This window comes from Callorhinus ursinus, unplaced genomic scaffold (genome assembly GCF_003265705.2).
Source record: "Callorhinus ursinus isolate GAN/ISIS: 27379988/994484 unplaced genomic scaffold, GSC_fseal_2.0 scaffold20, whole genome shotgun sequence".
NCBI classification, from domain to species: Eukaryota; Metazoa; Chordata; class Mammalia; order Carnivora; family Otariidae; genus Callorhinus; species Callorhinus ursinus.
This window is the reverse complement of record NW_027397082.1, coordinates 32812766-32835880: the sequence shown is the minus strand read 5'-3', so window position 1 is coordinate 32835880 and position 23115 is coordinate 32812766. Positions and strand designations below refer to the sequence as shown.

The 23115-nt window shown below is 48.8% G+C and overlaps 1 protein-coding gene across 1 annotated transcript in view; it reads right to left on the bottom strand.

Annotated features, from left to right (window-relative positions):
- FRMPD2 (FERM and PDZ domain containing 2) overlaps positions 1–23115 on the bottom strand; it is a 91765-nt gene that overhangs the window by 52931 nt on the left and 15719 nt on the right. Inside the window, exons 4-12 of the mRNA XM_025880923.2 lie at positions 19879–19944; positions 17294–17485; positions 16277–16409; positions 15357–15444; positions 13745–13880; positions 11804–11875; positions 9568–9742; positions 6508–6658; positions 5694–5832 (exon numbers count right to left, since the gene is read on the bottom strand). Of these exons, the coding sequence (XP_025736708.2) occupies positions 5694–5832; positions 6508–6658; positions 9568–9742; positions 11804–11875; positions 13745–13880; positions 15357–15444; positions 16277–16409; positions 17294–17485; positions 19879–19944 (1152 nt within the window). The remainder of the gene's footprint in view (positions 1–5693; positions 5833–6507; positions 6659–9567; positions 9743–11803; positions 11876–13744; positions 13881–15356; positions 15445–16276; positions 16410–17293; positions 17486–19878; positions 19945–23115) is intronic.

Below are 23115 nucleotides of genomic sequence, written 5' to 3'. Positions count from 1 at the left end.
TGAGAGCTAGCCCACACCAGTTCTGGGCTCAGCTCAGATAAACAAACGGAAAGAAACTGACCACCAATCTGCTGCCTAAAAAAGACTTTGGAATGCTATCAACGTGGGCCAGATCTGGAACACTGACAACAGCAAGTGCTAGCGTGGATGCGGAGCCACGGGAACTCTCCTCTGCAGCCAGTGGGAATGCAAACTGGAAGACAATGTGTCTTCCAAACCTAGTCTTACCGTATGATCCAGCAATCATTCTTCTTGGTATTTACCCAAAGGAGTTGAAACTTATGTCCACACAGAAGCCTGCACGTGGATGTTTATAGCAACTTTACTCATAATTGCCAAAACTTGGAAGCAAAAGATGTCCTTCAGTAGGTGACTGGATAAAGAAACTGTAGTATATCCTGACAACAGAATATTAATCAGTACTAAAAGAAAATGAGCTACCAAGCCATGAAAAGACAAACGACATGGGGGAAACTTAAGTGCATATTAAGTGAAAGAAGTCAATCTGAAAAGACCATGTACTGTATGATTCCAACCATATGACAGTCTAGAAAAGGCAAAACTAGGGAGAAGGTAAAAAGATCAGTAATTGCCAGGGGATGGTTGGGGGGGTGGAGAAGGAGGGACACATATATGGAGCATATAGGATTTTTAGGGCAGTGAAACTACTGTATGAAACTCCACTAATGAATATATGTCATTATAAATTTGTCCAAACCCATAGAATGTACAACACCAAAAGGGAACATGAATGTAAATGATGGATTCTGGGGGACAGTGATGTGTCAATGTAGGCTCATCAGCATGTACCATTTTGGTGGCGGGTGTAGATAATGGGTCAGGCTGTGCATGTGTGGGGGCAAAGGAGTACATGAGATATTTCCACATCTTCCACTCAATTTCACTGCAAACCTAAAAGTACTGAGGACCTTTGACCCAGCTAGGACTATGTCCAAGAGAAGAAGTCAATATGGAACTAAAAAAAAAAAACCCTAATGCAAACATTGATTTCTATGTCACATAAAAAAGGAAGATCAGAAGCAATGGGAACAATAATCACAGAATTACCCCTTACATGGTCCTTCCAGGTGCTGCCCAACAGTGAGAGGACAGAAAGGTGAACAAAGGTCCATCCCAGGGAGGTGTACCGCATAACCATCCCAAGGGTCATTAGGTCACTAGGAAGGCCACGGGAAGACATCTGCCATCAAGTGGGAAAACTGAATGTAACTCAGACTTGGCACTGTTTGCACCTGTATGAGGTCCCCACAGGTTATCAAAGGCTGGAAGGGAATGCCCCCCAAGGAAAGCTGTTGAGCCACAATGATGTGATTAAGGAGATTTATTTAATTTTTTTAAAGATTTTTATTTATTTATTTGTCAGACAGAGAGCACAAGCAGGGGGAGCGACAGACAGAGGGAGAGGGAGAAGCAGGCTCTCTGCCAAGCAGGGAGCCCGATGTGGGGCTCGATCCCAGGACCCCAGGATCATGACCCGAGCTGAAGGCAGACACTCAACCAACTGAGCCACCCAGGCACCCCTAACGAGATTTATTTTTATACCAAAATGTCTCTGTCTGCCTTTTTAAAATGCAAATGTAATCATGTCACTTCCCTGTTTAGAATTCTTCAGGGGCTCCCAGGCTTTCTTTGCAGTGGTTTCCAAATTAATTTTTCCCCCAGCACCAGAACTCTGTATCAAACAAAATATAAGTCCCTTCAGAGAGCACAGGAGGTTCGCCCGGGATCTGGCTGGCGGTGCCGCCGAGTGTCCTGGCCGCATCACCTAGGGCTGCAGTGACATAACGGGAGCCCTCCCCACCTGCCTCCTCAATGACACAGACACAAGGAGAGTCTGAGTCCCCGACGGCCTTTGATGTGCCCACCCCAGTGCCTGGCACACAGCAAAGCAAGGCCCCGGAAGTGCGTCCTGGCTGGGCTCTCACTAGCTTCGCCAGCCTCACAGGGGCGCAATCTTTCTCAACCACGGGTGGAAATAACACGGGCTTTGCAGGATTGACAGAGGGCTTAGATGACACCGAGCATGAGGTCCAAGAGAGGGGGGCCCAAATGAGCGGGTTTGTGTCATCTGTTGACTTTACACATACAAAGGAAAAGGACAAGATCTGCCTTTGGGGGCCACATGGGGACAGCAGAGAGTGTCTTGGAACTGCTCTGGTCCACATCAGTAAGAGAGGTCGAGGCTCCACAGGATCTGGGGAAGGAGCTGGAGGTGGAAGATGGCTGATCAATAAGTACATAGACCCATATACCATGCCAGGCGGTGGCACATGCTATGAAGAAAAACGCAGCAGAGTGAGGGCATAAGGAGGGCCTTGGGAGACTCTGGACGTGGCAGGACCTTCTGAAGATGTACTGGGAGGAAAGCCAAATGGTTCTAGTATAGTCTAAAAAGGGTTTTCAAACTGCAGCTTGTAACACACTAGTGAGCTACTGATTAATGGTTCATAACCAGCATTTATAAATTGAACCACAATAGAATAGGAAATCCCAATGTGTAGCACATATAGAAAGGGTGCATCTTATTTCTTAAACTTTTGCTTCAATTCTGTTCTATGTACATGTGTGGGGGTTGGGTTATATTGGTTATTATCTTTTTTTTTTTTTATCATGGGTCATGGCACAGAACATTTGAAAGCCACTGTTCTCAAGAACCATTTTAACATTTGAGCTTGTCCTTGCTCTGAAACCCAGTTACTGAGGCGAAGCACGCAAGCTGTGATGAAGGTCACACACCCCTGCCCTCTCCACCCCACACTGCGTGAGAACTAAGACCACAGATCTCTGCACAGCGTCCCCACTCGGGGTGGCTGTAGCTTCTCCTTCTCAGACTCCAGGTGTATTCGTTTGCAGGGTCGCCATAACAAATACCACAGGCTGGGTGTCTTAAATGACAGAAATTCATTCTCTCACAGTTCCAGAAGCTAGAAATCCAAGATCCAGGTGGCGGCAGGGTTGGTTTCTTCTGAAGCCTCTCCCCTTGGCTTGCAGATGGCTGTCTTCTCCCTGTGTTTCCACACGGTCTCTCCCCTGTGCTCCCGCCTCGTGGTGTCTCTTTGTGTGTCCTAATCTCTTCTTACAAGGACTCCAGTCAGATTGGAGTAAGACCCAACCAGAAGGCCTCATTTTGACATAACCACCTCTTTAAAGACCCCATCTCCAAATACAGTCACGTTCTGAGTACTAGGAGCTAGAGCTTCAATTTTGAAGGAACATACTTCAGCCCATAACACGAGGCCAGGTCCACATGACTCCAGCAGACTCAGAACTTCAGCCAAACACAGCTCTTTTGTTCACCAAGGGTGTAGCATGGCTGACCACTAAGTGCTCACTGGTGGTAGACATATATTTTTAGCCATGTGCAACCATTCCCTCTCTTTCTGGAAATGGAAGCCATTGCTCCTCCCTCTCAGTCCATGCCTTTGCATAATGTGAACTCTACCCTGGTTCTCAGGGTGGCATGTAACTCAAGTATAACTAATCAGAGCATGGCGTCTCCCACCACAGTGATTGGCTTGAGTAGACACATGACCCTATCAGAACCAATGAGACAGAACGGCAGGATTTCCATGGTATTACTGAGAGGGGGAGAGAGAGAAAGAGAGGGCGAAAGAGAGGGAGACAGAGGAAGTTCCTCTCTTTAGTCCAAGGAGGGTAGAATCCAGAAGTCACTGAACGCAAGCATGTGGAGGGAGCACAGCCCAGAGTTGTGGGAAGCCCAAGGCCTGCTGATGTCCTTTGAGTCCCTACACCCAGCAAGCCCTAGGTATGGTTAGGACCCCAGCCCTGGAGGCTAAAAAGAGAGAGGAAGAAGCTACCAGGTAAGCAGTAAAAGATTAGAAGCCTGTCAGGGTAGGGAGGACCTGGACACTTCAGTCTTGTAAGACCATAAATCACACGTTGTATTCAAGCCTATCTGAGCTTGATTTTCTGTCACTTGTTATCAAGATAGCACTGAATCATCACTTCTCCTGGCCAAGAGGTGTGAGGATGTCAAAAAGCACCCAAGGGTGGAGGGGGGCATTCCTTCTACTTGTAGAGAGGCCAGCAAAGTTGTGGGGTTGGGGTTGGCCATGGAGGTTGGATAAGGTGGGGATGGCTGTGCAGATGCTGCTGGGAAAGCATGCAAAGGCCCAGGGGCATAGGGATTAAACCTTGTACTTTTTTCCTCTTGAACGATGGATTCCTCCTTCTCACAGTCCTCAGGTCCTCTCTTGAGTATATCTTCTCCAAGTCAAGCACTTCCTAGAGGCCCCCAGCTTTTGTCACATGACAATGGCAATATCCACCAAGATAAAGCCCAGTGGGCTGGTAGGAAGCCCACATTCTTTGCTTTTCCCTCTCCATTTTTACTGAGGCAGACTCCACATTTGGACGGCATGTCACACTGTTGGGTCACATAACTCAGTCTCAGTGGAGGTCTATTGCCAAGCCTCTTTCCCCTCATGTGGGACATGTGGGGGGGCTTTGGGAACCCAGAGCAAAGTTGCCCTGTTCTCTGTCACAGCTTACCTGGCTGGTCCCTCTTTCCTGCCTGGTCCATCCCCCCCATTTTGAATCTTAAATAAGTAAGTGAATATATTAAGATCATCCCTCCCAATTTTGATGTATCTGCAAATTAAATAACCAGTAGCCTCCACTAAGTCCCTGGGGACTCTAACACAGGACCATCACAGGCAAATTCAATCAAAGAAACGTATATGCAATTCTGCTGCAGGGACAAAGCCTTGGCCAAAACGATTAGAGACTTTGAGAGGCAGTGTGTCCAGCAGAATCGGCATCGGCCTTAGAGTCAGATACACCTAGGCTCAAATTTAGACTTGACCATTTTCTAGCCACACGAGTCTCAGATTGTTCTTCCACAACATGTGAGTAATAGCAATGCTGCTGTGAGAATTGAGTGAGTTAACAACGGTGGAAAATGTCTAGGTCAATGGTAAGTATGGAGTGATTTCTTAATAAAGGTTGTCCGTTGTTAACAATGATGATGATGGGAACTCAATAAATTAGTAAATTATTATTTTTAGGAGAACCCTTAGATTAGAACTACATTACAGTGTATACACTTGACTTGTTCATCTTTGTATCCCCCAGAGCCTAGCAAAGAACACTCAATGAAAGCTTTTTGGATGGATGGATGGATGGATAGATGGATGGATGGATGGTTGGTTGGATGGATGGGTGGATGGATGGATGGATGGACAGGTGGATGGGTGGATGGACATATAAGTGGATGGGTGGATGAACGGGTGGATGAATGGGTGGATGGGTGGGTGGATGGGTGGATGGATGGATGGTTGGATGGATGGATGGATGGATGGATGGATGGATGGATGGATGGACAGGTGGATGGGTGGATGGATGGACAGGTGGATGGGTGGATGGACATATAGATGGATGGGTGGATGAATGAGTGGATGGGTGGGTGGATGGGTGGATGAATGGATGGATGGATGGATGGATGGATGGATGGATGGATGGATGGATAGATGGATGGACAGATGGATGGATGGATGGGTGGGTGGATGGATGAATGGGTACCATTTACTTCAGATAACTAGATACTGAAAACACTTCTCAAAGTCTCGGTCTCCATATTTCTAATAGTTCCCCCTTTTCCCATAACTGCTTCTCCAATGACCCCACCACAGGCCCCAGGTTTCCACCCCTACCTCCTCAGGGTAATTGCCAAACTCAGCCTGCAAGGCAAGGACTGCCAGTTGCTGCAGTGTCTCATCATTGCAGTAGAGCTTCTCCTCCAGGATGTCTTTCCGAACCTGCAGGTAGAATTGATGCCTTGTCTGGCTGTGCCTGGGGAAGAGATGAGGAGTAAGGGTCACTGGAATGCTGAGCAGGAAAGAGAACACTATGTTGAAGGGGAAAGAGAACACTAAAACCAGAGGGTTCTCTCAGTCTGGGAAGCAGGGAAAGGACAAAAGGTGAGGTACAAGCCAACAGAACCCAGAGGGCCATGTTAGTAAGACGAGTGTGGTCTCCTTTATCCTCATCATGCCTCCAGCCACGAGTTGAGGGCTACTCTGTGCCAGGCACTTGACACAACGCCCGCAGAGATGTTTGTTGCTGTGGCTCAAGTGAGAAAACTGATACTCAGATGATGTTTTTAGTAAGCAAAGGAATAAAGAGGCAATGACCCAACTCCATAGTCGTATATTACCCTTTCCTTCAACCCTGATCACTGGGCTGTTGAGGGAGGGTCATGTTGGGGACAAGGGAGAACTTTGACTTTGAATGGGCCATGTTTGAAAAAAAAGGGCAAGTTCTCATTTTGACCAGGGCCCAAACACTGACTTCTCCCTTTTCTGTCATATTGGAAACTAATCAACAAGATCAACCACAATCACTGTTGTTATTTATACGTAGTTTACAACTCGCCAAGCACTTGCTACCTATTATCTCTAAATCTGACATCACCCAGCAGATACACAGGTCCTGTAAGGAACAAATGAAGAATATTGGAGCACTCACTGGAGTTGCGCACAGCAGTTGACAAAGAACTTTATCCTCAGAAAGAGTGTGAAGGTATTCGAGGAGGTCTTCTTCTGGGGCTGCTCACTCCAGCCTTCAGGGGCTATTTTGCACAACCTGGTTTCGTGGTCCAAGAAAAAGAACTCTTTCCCTGAAATAAAAGTAGAGAGGGAAAAGCAGTCAGGCAGGCACCACCCCTACAGACCCACAACCCTGAGCTCTGCCCAGAAGGGTCAGACAGGAGACATCTGAGAGCAGGAGAGAGCAGGAAGCAAGTTCTCTGCACCTTTGCTGGGTCCATGAGGGGCAGGAGTCAGAGACAAAGAGGAGAGTCAAGGAAGAGGAACTCAGCACCCACAGGAGAAATGTGATTATTTATCTCAGAGAGGATACCACTTAACAGCTGCCTTCCAGCTACCCCCGTATGCAGATAAAGTGAAAAACAAAGGAATGAGTATTCATTCCATTCCTGCCGTGGGCCAGGCCCTCTGTCTCAACTGGACCAAGCCCAAGCTCCCCCAGCCATGGGCATGATATGGACTGAATGTTTGTATCTCCCCAAAATTCTTACCCCCAAGGGTAAGATGGAACCTCTGGAAGGTAATTAGGTTTATTGTGGGGCCCCCATGAGAGGATTAGTGTAGTAAGAGGAAGAGACCAGGACTCTCTCTCCAAATAAGGACACCATGAGAAAGTAGTCAGAACCTCAAACTTGACCATGCTCCAACCCTGAGCTTAGACTTCCCAGCCTCCAGAACTGTGAGATAGAACGACGTGTTGTTCAAGCCTCCTAGTCTGCGGTATTGTGTTTTAGCAGCCCCAGCAAACTAAAAGGGGGCAAGAGTGGAGTCACCTTTGCCTCCCGACCTGAATGTGGCCAGCTTGGAAACTCCAATCCAAGCTCAGGACTTCAGCTCTGAACTGGTCTGTCCTCCAGCACCTCTGCAAGGGAGGTTGAATCAGCCCCAGCCACTACATGCCCTGCATCTGCCCCTCTGCTCTCTTCGAGGTGAAGCCTGACCCCCCCTCCCCACTCCCTCTGGGACCCCTGTAGGTCTGCCCCAGGCCTACCCTGCCACACACCTTTCTCCATGCTTCACTCTCTCAGCCCAGAGGCACACGACTGCAGGTTGCCTGGGCACAGAAGTTGTGCCAAGTTTTAGAAAGAGAACCCATTAAGTGGATAACCAACCTTTACTCTCAAAAGCCCTGCATGCTGGGGAAAGGGAGGGAGGTGTCCAGAGAAGTTCAAATAGTATTCACCATGCAGCACCCAGACCTCTGTCCCCTCTGCCCTCAGCCCTTGGTGCTGAATCTGATTCCCCGCACCAACTCAGCCTTCCCTTAGGGCTACCTCTCTCCAAGCCATAGGCAGGTCTCCATTACAGTTTGGCTAGCAAACCCTCCCAAGGGGGTTTATTTCCAAACTCCAGACTGGTGACTTTTGAATGATTTACCCAGGACACCCCAGTTAAGCAGCTCTAGAATGTCCACAGGAAGGGTCCGGGACAGGCACCGGACTGGGAGGAAGCAATCCAGGATAAGCGCAAGGTTGGGCTCAGAGCAAACACACTGGGTTTCTGTCAGTTGCATGTTACTGATCAATAAAAATACAATGTTTCCTAAAGATTCTTCTATTCACACTCTACAAAAGATCAAGCAAAGGTCAGTCCATCACATCAAAGCATATAGCAGTTGTTCAATTTTATTTAGGAGAGGGCTCTTTTGGAGGTCTGTGGAGAGCTATGGGGAGAGGACCCTCCCCCATGGCACACTGAATAACCCCCCACAACAAGCTCCGGAGTTCCTCCCATCGGGGATGGGAGAATAGAAGAACACCGAGATGATGACTCCTAAGCAAGATGGGCTGGCAGAGCCAGAGTTGAACCTGAAAGCCCAAATGATCCCAACCCCGCCTCCTTCCCATTATCCCTCACAGTGGTTAAAGAGCTTCAATAACAGCAAAGGTATATTTCTGTAGATTGAACCAGGAGTCCCATAATGGAAGGACAGAGATGGGGAGTAGGCTCTCCTTCAGGATCTTCATAACGGATTCCTAACTTGGGCTCCTGCTGATTTCCCATCAGTCCTGTATGATCGGGTGGATTTTTTTTTTTAATTTTTCATTGTGGTCAAATACACATAAGAACAAATTTACCATCTTAGCCATAGTCAAATGTGCAGCTCAGTACTGTTAAGTATATGCACACTGTTGCGCAGCCCTCACCACCATCCAGCTCCAGCATTCTTCAGCATGTGGAACTGCAACTCTAAACCCATCAAACCATATCTCCCAGTCCCCCTCCACTCAGCCCCTGGCAACCACCATTCAACTTTTTGTCTCTAGGATTTTGACTATTCTAGGTACTCACACAGGTGGAGTCACACAATATTTGTCTTTTTGCAACTGTTTTATTTCACTTGGCACGACATCCTCCAGGTTCATCCATATTGTAGCATATGTCAGAATTTCCATCCTTTTCAAGGTGGGATAACATTCCATTATATGTATAGACTACATTTTGCTTACACATTCATCTGTCAAAGGACACATGGGTTGCTTCCACATTTTAGCTACTGTGAACAATGTTCCTACAAACATGGGTATAAAAATCTCTCTTGAAGACCCTGCTTTCAATTATTCGGGGCACGTGCACAAAAGTGGAATTGCCGAATCACGTGGTAAATCTATTCTGAATTTTTTGAGGAACCACCATACTTTTTCCCACAGTGGCTGTGCCATTTCATATTTCCACCTACGTGGAAATGCTTTCAACATTCACTTATCCGGCATCAATGCTTTGAGATTGATCAACCAGACCCAGCACCTCACAGAAACCCACACTGTCTTTCACGCACTATTTCATTATAATCTTCTGCACTTCTTGACACTGTGCAGTGAGCCCTTGAAGCCTGCCCCGTGCTAACAGATGTCTAGACGTGCAAGGTGAAGCATCCTAGCCTCAAGAAATTTTTTTCAAAGGAATAGTACTCAGGTCCCCAGATATCTGGGTTACGTGAGGCGCCAGGTCAGCTGTGGGCTGCCCAGGAGCCACTTACCTTTCATGTGAGCCAAGCCAAAGTAGGTGAGCTCCCCAAGGTTGACAAAGGACATGACAGCACTGAAGACGGCCCCCACTGTTGACATAATGTCACATTTCACCTCCAGACGCTGCCCACTCAACAGCACCACACAGAGGTCCCTGAGAGCCAAATAGGATTTCCCTTTTTTGGTCTGAAAACAATAAATAGTATCAATTGTAACAATAACTACAAGACGTGGAGTCTTTGCTGTGGGCTGGCTACTGTGCTAAGCACTTTATATGCATTGTTTGTAATGACAAACAAACCTAGGAGTTAAGTACGTTAGGGTTCCTATTCAGCAGAGATGAGTTTCAGAGATAGTAAGGGACTTGCTTAGTGGCAAGGGACAGTAAGGATAGCAAGGGACAGTGCCAGAGTTAAGTAAGAGGCAGAACTAGACTCAAATCCACACTCTGCAAAGCTCTGCAGGGCCCATGAAGGCTGGGAGGCAGGTCCAGATGCCTCTCCTTTGCTGAAATCCCAGTTGCCCCCTGGGCTCCACTTCCTGGGAGGGCTTAGGCTGCTCAGGGCCCTCATCCATGGATCAGATGTCCCAGGGTCAAACGTCGATCATCCTGAAACTGTCCCTCGAGGGACAGCCCAGTAGAGAGAATAGTGGTAGGTACAGATCTAGTGGAGAGGCAGAGGCTAAGGGGATTGCTCTGAATCCAGACATTGGTCAGCAGAGCCGCATCCAAAGATGAGCAGTAGTCTGCGTTCTCGCTTCACCCCGCTCAGATTAATTCCAGATTCATCTGCCACCACACCCCAGGCTGACCACAGTCACCACTGCTCAGCCACCCACAATGCCCCATCATTCTGCCACTATGTGGGCTTGTCGGCCCGTGGCTTTGCACACAACGCTCTCTGCCTAGAATACTCCTCCTTTCCTTCCCCATGTGGCAAGTTCCTATCAGTCTTTTAGGTCTGACTCCAAACCCTTGCTGTGGCCTGGACGGTAGAGCTGCCCACTCCCTTCTCTCTCCCATGGCACCTTGTGCTCAGAGCCCTGGTCTCCCGAAGGACATAGGCTGAGTATCCCCTGTGTCCCACAGCCCAGCCGGGGCCCAGAAAGTCCTCATTACAGGACAGTCATGGACGGACCCTGGCATGTGTGACTTTATGGCCACACCCTATCCCTCGAGGCATGCATGGGCAGCCCCCACACTCCAGGGGCCAGTGGGAGAGGGTTCCCATATGATTCTGGGCAGGGCTGATCACACAGTATACTCTGAGCCCCCCTGGCACAAGGGCTGAGAGAGAGGAGTGCTCGGAAGGGCCCTCTGCTGGGGTTTAATGCTCTACAAGTGCCCTCTTGGAATTCTTAATAACTGTGTCCATGAACGTGCGTTTTCTAAGTGAGGACCAATGGGACGATGGAGCTGCACATAGAGCTTCCATGTCCCCACCTGCCAGAATGGTTCTGGCGGCTAACTCTTGCTGACTGGTGCTCCAGCCCACCTCAACCTGTCCCTCCCACTCCACCCTTTCTACTCTCCACCAGGGCGGCCTGTCACTCCCTTCCTCTGCAGGGGGCTGGCTCAGGAATGGTCCCAGTAAAGCACACACGCACCCAAGATATCTCAGAGCAGGGCATGGCAGTGACTGTCCCCACTCTGGGCTGGTCTCACCAAAGCTCATTCAATAGCTCTTAGCAGAGACAAACCTCTCACCCACCCCCAATCCAGGTACCGAGTGGGTCTCTCCATATGGAGGTTGAACCTCTTGGGGGTCCACAGTCTTCCCAAGGTTGGGACAACAGGGCTCAGGGAAGGGAGACTGACTTTTCCACCTCAGAAACTAGACAAGTGCAAATATGCTAGAATGTAAGCTCCACGTAGAAAGGACTCTATTTTGTTCACATTAATGATCAGGGGTCTGGAGTAGTGCCTGGCACCCGCTAGATGCTTAAACAATATTTCCTGACTCGTTAAGGTGACAAAGTTGAGCTGAGTCTGGAAAGACAAGGAAGGCTGAGCCAGAAGTGGCCCTGGGCTCCTGTTCAAGGAGAAGAGGAAGTGGTGAAGGACTTCCAGGAAGCAGGAGTGTGACTTGGCGGAGGGCTCTGGCAGGAGTCTGGAGGAGACAGTGAGCATCCCCCAGGGCCCTCCCAGCCTGAGACCCCAGTCAGAGATCAGTCAGCCTCCAGGCCTGCCCAGCAGGGTGGTTCCCTCACTACCCCCCACCCCTGCCCAGTTAACCCAGCAGTTACCACAATTGAGCCGGGCAGATACAAAGTCACCGGGGCCTCTCCAGCCAGCAAGACAAACTCCGGCCTAGAGACCTGGGGAAAACACTCAGGTCAGTCATGGTAAAGAAGAGAAGTCACATTCCAGGGGGTCTGGCCCCCCAGCTCTGGGACTGGGCTCCCCCCATGCGCTCACCTCCCCTCATCCTCTACCAGCACTCCCTTCCCCAGAACCAGCAGGATACAGAAAATGGGGCTCAACTGGGCTGAGGCTCCAGTGAGGCTGGGCATCTCAAAACTGATGTCTTAACGGTGGGTACAGTGCTCTTGGCGATGTCCTAGCTCTTAAGTTGGGTGTCCGCTTCGTTGTATGTTTCATAATTCACATATTGTTACATAATCTTTTGTGTGCATCAAAATTATAAAACGGGTTATATAATACAAATATATATTATATGCCAGAGATTTTCTAAAGCAAAAATACCTTTAGATTTCGAAGGGATGAAACATATTTCTATCTCTGTATGTTGAATCGATAATGTACAAGGGCCGCTATTTCCAATGTCACATTGTTTGTACCACACTTGTGATGGGGAAATACTTTCACACCTATCATTGTTTAGACTCAGCCATCATCCTGTGGGATGAATATTCTCAACTCATTTGGCAGGAAATTGAGGCTCCAAGAGGTTAAGAAATTCACCCAAATCTAACACCTGAGAGTGATAGGATTGGGTGGGCCTACTAATGTGCCCCCCAAGATAGCCAACAAGACTCCCGTTTCAAGAGGTCGAAAGACCAGCCAGGGCATGATGTGTGTCCTGAGAGAATCACCAGTAGAAGCGTCCTTAGTGAGTGAGCATGATGAAAAACCAAAGAAGGGGGAAAAGGCCTCCCTGACCCTGTCTACGCGCCCCATAGCTCATGAGAACGTGAGAGTGACCTATGAGGGCAGCAGGGGCCAGTGGGGAGTATGGGAGCCCAGAGGCACAAGGGAGAGGACATCCTGAGGCTACTCTAGGCTCAACTCATCTCAAATTGGCTAAGGATCTTTAAGCAAATCTCTCGGCAGCAGAGAGGCAGACAGATGAAGGCTTTCTGGGGCTATCCGGGCCTGATGTTCCCAAAGGGATGCAGATGCACAGGAGAACGCCCAGCAAAGGCAGTCTTCTCAGTGAATAGCCCAGCAGGGGCTTGTCCCTGCTCCAGTGGACCATTATCCCTTCATTTTCACTGAGGGCTTATGTGGTTATTGAAACAATTTTCAGCTAATGGTAGTGTGAAAAGGGGTTCTTTTCTTGTGAACAGTGGAAGTGGCTCTGCTGGCTGATGCCAGGGCTGTTTCTGGCAGAAGGTGCACCCTGGCACCAGCCCTGACCTCACCCTCCGGCACAGGTTTAGCAAGCTGGACCCTCAATAGAGACGCCCGCGAGGAGACAGCGTCCCCTGGAGGCATGAGCACACTGCAGGGGCCACCAGACATCTGTGCCTCCTGTCAGCCTGGACATCAAGGCCAAGGAAGACTGGCCTGGCGACCCTGCAGCCTCTATTCCCCACACTTGCCCAAACCCTATTACCCTCTGTACCAGGCAGAATGGAGAATCTCTCTTCCTCTGCCCCACCCAGACCTTCGCTCCTGCCTTGTGCCTGCTCAGAAGGCACCTTCCAAGTACACTGGGCCCTCTCATCACATACCTTGTTTTGCCACCACCCCACATTGGTGGCTCTCAGCTTCCTGAACGGTGTGATCTGACACCGTCAACCTTCTAGCCTACACAACGTCTACCACCTCAAGCCCGCCCGATAAACACCTATTGCCCTGGCTTGCAAATGTCAAGTTTGTTGTAGTTTAATTCTGGAAATCTCAGCCCAGGGAGCCTGCCCGTTTTCAACAGCTGTGTCAGCCACACACAACTCCCCACTCAGACCTCTTTGGAGAATGTCCTTCGGTCCGCTTTGGCTCACCTTTCCTCTTCTTCGCAGAAAAGCCCTTTGAGAAGGAGCTGCCGGCAGCAAGGTTTCAGCTGCCACAGAGGGAGGGGCACTGGAGCTGAGCCGCTGTCCGTCCTGAAGCTCTTGGGGAGCTTCCATTGGAAGAGCACTGGCCCGCAGTCAAGGAGGGGAGAGATAATGCACAATGGAAAGGGCCTCCAGCAGTGAAAGCCCCCGGCGCGCAGATGTTCAACTGGACAGGCTGTGTCCGCTACTTTCCCTTTGCACCACGCCTACGGGGGTGGGGGGCGCTACCATATGCACTTTTCCAAGGAGGCCGCTGAGGCTGCAGAGCCACAGGAATGGGGCGGGGTATGAGGTGCAAGGCCCCAGTCCGTGTCTTCCCCGCCCCACAACCCGGCTTCAGCTCACTGCGCTCCGGACAGGCAGGTCCTATGACCCCAGCTCCTGAACACCTTGAAGCCGGTGATGGAGTCACAGGGGGTTCTGACTTTCCGGCTTAGAATTTTATATATTGCTTAAAATGTTTTGGTAAAAAAAAAAAAATACATTGTTTATGGAATCAGGAAAAAAAAAAAGCTATTTTGGGGGGGGAAAGCAGAGCACAGAGTTTTAAATAGCAGGAAAAATCACTGTGAGGTGAACCCTACAGCATCCAGTCAAGGCCCCAGCTGTGTATGTGACATCAAGTATCACCACAGCCCTTGGCTGAACTGTGGAAGGACAACAAATCAATATGTAAAGAAATCAATACCCAAGCTTCAGAATTCCTAATGTTCCAGATGTGGGACGATATGGTCCCATGTGGGTTTTGAGCAGATGTAAGCATCCGACCAGCGCCCTTTGCATCTCCCTCCCTCCGTCCTTTCCCCCCTCCCTCCCTCTCTCTCAGCCCTGCCGTTGTCATAAGGACAATCCAGGGCTAACCTGCTGGTGAAGATCCAGGGCTCCCCCAGATAATAGCCAGCCACCCCCAGAAGTGAAGCTGCCTGGCCAGGCTGCAGCTGATCACAGAGGCACAGGGGCATCCAGCTGAGCACAGCCTGAATTTCCCAACTCACACAATCAAGAGCTAAATAAACCATTATTTTTTTTTAAGATTGTATTTATTTATTTGAGAGAGAGAGAGATTGAGAGCAGGAGCAGGGGTCGGTGGGGCAGAGGAAGAGGGGGAAGCAGGCTCCCCGCTGAGCAGGGAGCCCAATGCGGGACTTGATCCCAGGACCCTGGGATCATGACCTGAGCCAAAGGCAGACGCCTAACAGACTGAGCCACCCAGGTGCCTCTAAACTATTATTTTTAAACATTGTGTTCTGTGGTCGTTTGTTATGCTGCCTCTTGGGGCAACAGATAATCACAACCTGGGAGCATGTTGTTATTACTTCTAGAACTGAGCCTGAACTCGATTCCCAGAGACGACAGAATGCCTGACAGCACAGCTACCGGCCGGTCCCTCATCACCTTGGCTGCACATCTGCCTAAATGTGGGTTTGTTTTTCACCTGCCGATGGAATAGGATCAGCTTTTTCTGAAGCAGCAAAAGGTTTTGCATCAGTATCAGTCAAGAAGCAAGGTACGGCAGTCCCCACACGGATGGCCCACACCTCTACACCTTGCTGCTTACCTGCTAACCGAGAGGCTGTGGGAACTGTGTACTGAGGTGCTCAGACCGGGCTCCAGTGAGCTCTGGGTCTCTGCGCTTCTCCCTGAAACTAAGCAAACAGCATGGTGGAGGACTCGGGAAGACACAAAGGGCATGACTCTCTCAAATCAAGCAGCCTGGAGTGTGGATATCGTCATCGTAACTTACCGGCAGTGTGACTTTGGCAAAATTACTTACCCTCTCCGAGTCTATTTGCTCATGTGAGAAATGGAAATGACAGTTACAGAGAGTCAGGGGAGTTGGTTTTTTTCTGTTGTTTTTTTGTATTTTCGGTTTTTTTGAGGGGGAGAGTTAAGACCTAGTGGCAAAGAGTGCCTTGTTTTAGGGACAACAAACAATAACATTAATTCTTTTAAATCCTTTATTTAAATTCAATTTGGTTAACATATACTGTATTAAGAGTTTCAGAGATAGAGTTCAGTGATTCATCGGTTGCATGTAACAGCCAGTGCTCATTCCATCAGGTGCCCTCCTTACTGTCTGTCACCCAGTTACCCCTCAGATTCAGTTGAAGAGTAGAGAACAGTAGGAGATTTGAAGATTATTCTAAAAGCCATGCCCTTAACACAGCTAGAGCAACAACAAAAACAATCTTTTAAAGATTGCTTTTCTTTTTGCTCCACCTAGACACTAATTAAAAAAAAAAATTTGCTCTTATGTCGTGTGTTGAAATTTGTTTTATCAACTTGGACAGTTCAAACTTAATTTTAAAAAAATGAGTTTATGTTTGATATAAATGATATTTCCAGATGAAGCTTTCCTGAGGACACAGCCCCTTTTCTTTGGGGGCTCCCTGGAAGAGGGGAGATTGTCCGGGTGGACATCTGGCCCACTCAGGGCAGGAAACAATAGAATGGGGATGCTCAGGGTGATGTGCCCACCTCTGCAGGGGTGCAGACGCTCCAGGGCCCACGTTGCTGGGTTCTCACAGCTGGCCTGATGCAGCCTATTCCTGAGCAGGCAGCTTCTGTCCTGCGGCATAGAGGAGCTTCCTTCCACAACTCTCCTCTCCACCTGAAGGTCAAGTGAGTCACACATCCACGTCCCAAAGTCAAGAGGGAACATTTGTATAGACACAGACAGACTGGCTGTCAGATTAAGTCAGTTCAGAAGTGTCTGTTGTACACAGAAAGAACCTAACAAGGCACTCTGGCAACCAGAACAGGCTCCAGACTCCACCACCCACACACACCCTGGAGGTAATCCGCTCCCCTCCCCCACTACCAGTGGACTCCTGCACCACTGTGCCTTTGCTCATGCACTCCCCCTACTGCCAGGGTCTCCCTGCTAAGCTCCTCTTAGCTGCCTCTAAGACCCAGAGCTATGTTCTCTCTACTTCCAGACCTCTCCCCTTCTGTCCCCAAGGCAGGGGAAGTGTCCCTTTTGTCACCTTCCCTCATCACCTTACTCACATCTCCCTCTACGATACGACATTATATCAGGTTTTCTTGTTTGTCCATCTCCCCGACCTCACTGTGTGATTTGTGCTTCATTGTAGCTCCTCTGGCTCCAGGAGTAGGAGCAACATATTCAGATGCCAAGACAGAGGGATCCAAGGAAGACAAGACGGGAGAGGCCTTTTCTAAATGACCAGGGGCAGCATCCGCCCCAGCTGTCCCCTCCTCTCCATCCACATGGCCCCTGCGTTAGTCTTGGTCTCAGTCACCAACGCTGCCCAACAGAACTGCAATGATGAGATTGTTCTGTGTCTGCCCTGTCCAGTATGCTCATCACCAGCTCCATGAGGCTACTGAGCGCTTGAAATGTGGTCGATGTGATGGAGGAATTGAATATTTCATTTTCTTTCATTTCAATGAACTATAAGTTAGCTAACTTACATGTCAACTGCTACCTGTAGCTGGTGCCCTCTGGGTTGGGAAGCCCAGATCTACACTGACCTCGGAGATGGTGCCCAGAACCAAGCCGGCCAGCTGTCGGACGTGGAGACTGGCAGAGGCTGGGTATACAGCCACTTCTTCCTGATGAACCTGACACGCTTCCAGAACTGACAGCAGGGGCAGCCGCCTGCGAGGCTGGTCTTCGCACATGGTCAGCAGAATGGAGTGCAAGGGCTCACGGAGCCGCAGGGGCTGGAGGGAAGAGGGGCTGCGTGAGAAGTCCGAAGAGCTGCTGCCACTGAGCCCAGCGCTTTGTCTGGTGTGCAGTGGGGACTCAGGGACACATGATCTCAACACCACTGAACAGATGCTTGCCCCTTCTGGAGAGTTTAGGGACAGACACAAGCTCTATCCCTGGGACCACAAAATGCAGAGCAATTATCTCTGCACCAGTTGTGTGAAGTTGGCTACTTTCTAGTCTGGAATGTTCTTTGGTGCACAGAGAGCACAGACATGTGCTTGGAATACTTATGAAAAATAGGTGCTTGACAGAATGGATTTCCACCTATGCCAAGCACTCAGCTCAAACCAGGGATCAGCCTTCAACTCACACCCACCTGGGCAACCTGTCAAATCATTTCTCGATTACTTCTCCGATGTAATTACTTCTCGAATTACTTCCTCAATTACTTTCTGCCAAATTACTTCTCAGAGTATTTATGTGGGTCTCACCAGGCCTTTCCCCTAGAATGTGAGCTCCGGGAACATAAGGACTGTGCCTTTTTTTACTTTGGAATCTCCAGTGGTCAGCACAAGGTCAATAATCATTGGCTGAACCTTATGTCACATGTACCCATCAAGCAAAAGAAAAAACATTTTATTAAGCACTTCCCTCACACATTTAAATGGCCACTGTTTATACGGAGAAGTCCTCAAATTCAGACTCAACCTCAGGTTTTTTCTCATGCTCCCCCGTACCACGAGTCATTTTCGAGACAAAGGCTTCACTACCATTTCTGGCCATGGAAAGCCGTATGATCCCCATCCCCATGTGTGAGAGGGATACCCTGTCCCGGGCTCATGCAGCCAATCTGAGCACCTCTGATGTGCCTGGGACCCCATGGCTACTGGAGTTACAAGGTGGCAGACACTCCTTGCTTTCAAGGACTTCACAGTCTGATGAGAAAGATGGTCAACTCAAGGGACAAGGACTTTGGTCTTGGGAAGCACAAGACATGGTAATAACACAGAGGAAAAGATCTAATTCAGCCTGGGGAGGGAGTGGGGAGCTGGAGGAAAGAACATGAACTAAATCTCAGAAACCAGGAGAAAAATGGGGGAGTGAACCATGATAGAGGGAGCAGTATATGCTAAGGGGGGTCGTGTCTTGAGAAGGGGGCTATGGGCAGGACGGAGCCCCGGGAAACACAACAATGCGGGGCCCCTTGTTCAAAACTTTTAAGAATTTCAAGACATTAAATCAGGCCATTAAATCAAGACATTAAGTCGAGGTCATTAAATCAGAGCATTAAATCAAGCATGGGCCCTTGTAAGTGCAGGGCACTCTATAATTACATAGGCCACACACTCAGGAAGCTGGCCCAGATGACGGCAGAGCTCCAGAGAGGAACCAGAGCCACAGGTAAGAACCCAATTTGGGGCTCCAGGTATGCCCTGCTGAGAAGTGGAACTTAACCCCAGGGGTAGTGGGAAGCTGAGAAATATTTCACATGGAGAGGGACAAGAACAAAAAGCACCAGGAAACACTGGGATGTTGAATTAGAGAGGGCAAAGGAGAGAGGAAGGAAGGAAGGAAGGAAGGAAGGAAGGAAGGAAGGAAGGAAGGAAGAAAGGAAGGAAGGAAGGAAGGAAGGAAGGAAGGAAGAAAGGAAGGAAGGAAGGAAGGAAGGAAGGGAAAGGAAGGAAGGAAGGAAGGAAGGAAGGAAGGGAAAGGAAGGAAGGAAGGAAGGAAGAAAGGAAGGAAGGAAGGAAGGAAGGAAGGAAGAAAGGAAGGAAGGAAGGAAGGGAAAGGAAGGAAGGAAAGGAAGGGGGGAGAGCCAGACAGGGCAGGGTTCTCCAGCTTTTGTTACACTGGTTTCTAAGGAATTCTTATAGTGTCAGATGAAAATTTACACACACACACACACACACACACACACACATTCTGTGGTCAAAAAGTTTATACAATGCTGTGATAAAGTTTAAAATTTCCTTTGCTTCAGGCTTTCTCAGAGTCTTTAATAAATTACTCTGCCAAATCTTTGAGAGGAAGATATTGTAGCAAACACTTCCAAATTCATTGAGCACAGAACCGTTTCTCAGGGAAGCACATCACTTCAGGAAGGGCCGTTTTCTACATCTGTATCTTCGCTATCTGTAAAACCCTCTAGTTTGCTACTTCCTCTGAACAGGTAAGTCTTGCCAGTCCTAGACCGTGGCTGGCTGCATTGCCACGCTGAGCAGCATTCTCAGGTGCTTTCTGAACTTAGCAGGAGCACCTCTGTGATGCGTTGACAGTGCCTTCCCAGAACCTAGGACAGAGTGGTGACACACGGCCCAAGAGATGTGATCCCCGTCCTGAAGAAAACCACTAATGAAATCCAAAGACATGACCTGGTGAGACTTGGCGTCTCTTGCTTACAGACCTGATTTTGTGGGACACGAAAGCCTGCTGACCAGTAGAGGGTCATGCCCAAAGAATACACGTGCATCTGCCCAAGACAAAAAAACCCACCAGGTTAAATTGCAATCACCTCCATTATGCCATAGTCCTGCAAATAAAACACCATTCCAGTTCCACACACGGCAAACCCTGTTGGCTGGCTAGCCCGACTACCGTCCATCTGCAACTCCCATAAACTTTCCCATCTCCCTCCTACTCTGGCAGCTTAAAGCCTCAGTGACCATTGACACCCCACTTTGGCAAAAGATGCAGGAGAAGTCTGTTACGTGGCGTTTGAGAAAGCCTTTGCTTTACTAACAATAAGAACGCAGGTAGCTGGCCCCATCTTTCCTCCTTTTTGCCTTGCCCACTGATGGGATAGATGGATCCACTGCTGCCATCTTGAGACCACGAGGCAACAGGCACGAGAGCAAAAATCCAGCAGCTAAGAAGAGTGGAATGGAAAGGCACAGCCCAGATCCTTGATGACATTTACTGAGCTGCCAACCCGAGACTCCCTGTGAAGCAAATTGTAACTGTATCTGTGGTTCCAGCCTCTGTATTTTAGGCTTTCTGGTCCCTGTAGCCAAAACCCTCTATTGGTGACACACTCGGGGGCGGCCTGATTTAAAAGCATCGCGTGTTGTCAGAAAGCAACATGGTGAAATGGAAGAGCATTGTCTGACTTCTCTGAGCCTCACTTTGCTCATCTTTAAAGTGAGTGTTCTGCTTGAATACTCATGAGCATTGAGTAAAAAGCACCTAGAAATGGTAATGATAATTATTATGATTATCAGATGCAGAGCATTTACATGGCAAGCTGAGCTCTAAGCCTTTTACTTATATTAACTCATTTAGTCCTCACCCCAGTCCTAGGAGGTCAGTATTTTAATTGCCTCCATTCTACAGGAGAGGCAAAGCAAAGGCAACTTAGGGAACTTTCCCAAAGAAGACCTAAAGCCTAAACTTGAGCCAGAGCCCCTGCCCGGGGCCTTGGCTATGTTGCCTCTGGATCATACAAAGTTCTCAATGTCTATTTATTATTGTTGTGGGGCTTCTGCAGTAACTGACAAGGCACATTCCCCTTAAGATCTCTCTTTGCAGGAAATGACTTTTGGAACTTCAGAAGGGAAGCGCTGAATTAACAAAACATGATGCGTAAAAAGGCATGGTCACTTGAGAAATCCACTCAGTTAAATTTGAGTAATTTTAGTTTGTTTTGGGGCTTTTTTTTTTTTTTTTTTGCATCTTTAGGTCAAGGGTATATGTCCAAGTATCACATGTGCCAACTTTCTCTCTGAAATTGTACCCCTAAGCCAGTAATGAATGTGACTAGACACCTGCAGAAAAGTTCATAAGCTGCATCCTCATCTCCGGAGAATCACCCCTGAGAGCAGACGCTGGAGCAGGGTCCTGAGCACTGCCAGAGGCACCAACCACACTCGGGAACTGACCTGGCTTCCAAGGGCTCTAAGTATCCTAGGGTGAGGCCCAAGGCCAAAATGGCAATAGGCTTCATCCCAAATCCCAAATTCAGCCCATTAGTAGATACTGCCTGGAGAAGGGTGGTGACAGTTTGGAAGGCAACTCCTGGCTCAATGGGAAAGAACACTGTGATCAATTGGTGATGTCTGCCATGAGCACAGGATGGGGTGTGATGGCATGAGTGACTTGTAGTTAGAGACCTGCCCACCCCTTCTACCTGCACTGGAATTAACAGTCCAAACAGTGGAGTAAATGTGTCTGTGTGCTGGGGAAAGCTGGATGTTGGCCTAAGGAGAGGAGTCAGAGTACATCCTCCAAAGCTCAGGATGGAGCCCAGAGCTGGGGGAGGATTGTGATCACAGCCTCTGCTAAGAGCACTTTCTTGATTGCTCGCCTCACCTCCCACAGCACCCAAGCCTTGTCCGATGCAGAGAGGAGCCTCTGGGGGATGGTAGAGAAGAGCAATTAATAGAACTGAGTGGAGGGAAGTAGTAAGGGAGACAGTGGCCAGGGGACTCTGTCTCCTGGCCTACTAAGCACCAGTCTGCCATTGGCTGAGGTTCACCCCCCCCCCAGGAAGCTAAGTCCCCTGCACCTTCGGGGTGCATTAGCACAAGCCCTTCTAGTGGTTGCTCAGAAAGTCAGATCCCATGGCTCCAGCTGTGGCATCTCAGCCGAGTTCAGAGTGGAGGAGGCACCACCAGACAGATCCAAACAGAGGGACTGAGAGGCACCCACGTCTGTGTCTCACACGGGAGTCCGGGGATTCACCCCTGGGATTCTGTCAGTGTAGGAAAAGGGTGTCGGGGCCTGGAGTGCCAGGTGACTGCCTCTGGGGCGACAGAGTCAGGGCCACTGCTGCGTTCACTGCTGGGATCTGACTTGAAGACACGTGGGCCCAGGCAAACCAACCCCGGAGGACACCGAGGCCCTGTTCTCCGAGCCCAAAGGAAAAGCAGCCCCAGTTCCGGGATGCCTCCTGAGAGGGGCGGGACTTCCGGTCCACACTCTTCTCGGGAAAGGACGGGAAGAAGAAACCGAACTGGCTGATGAAGGGCCAGCTGTGCCCTGAGCGCCGTTTGCCTGCCTTACACCGCTCTCTCCTTAGGATTTCTTCTTTTGAAAATTGAAAATAATGTTTACTAGACCTTGTGCAATTCAGAAGCAAAACATGCCCATGGAAAAACTAAAAGCATCACTGATGTTGCCATCCAGAAATAATCACTGCAGACACCCTAGTATATATTATATATTTTAGAACTCTCTCTCGTCGCTGTCTCTATCTCCGCGTGCGCGTGCGTGTCTGTGTGTGTTTATTCACGTAAGGTCACATTGTACATACACATATTTAAGTTCTTTTCAAGCCATTCCATAAGCCCCCACAGTGTTACCGTAACGCTGTCTTACTTACTGGACATTTAGTTTATTTCCAATTTATCATTAACGTCAACAATACAACAGTAAACATTGCTGCAGCTAACTCAATCCTTACTCATGCATTAGGATAAATTCCTAGTTGAGGACTTTTTAGGGTTTTGCTACACGCTGCCAAGGGTACCAATGTCCCAGACCATTTACCCATGACTTTTCTAACACTTCTTTTTGAATATTTATAATAAGCTGATGGATTATGGCAAATGAACCCCATTTTACATATGTAGAAATTAGAGCTCAGAGACGTTGACCTGTCATCATCTAAGAGCTAATAGATTGCAGGCAAAAAAAAAAAAAAAAA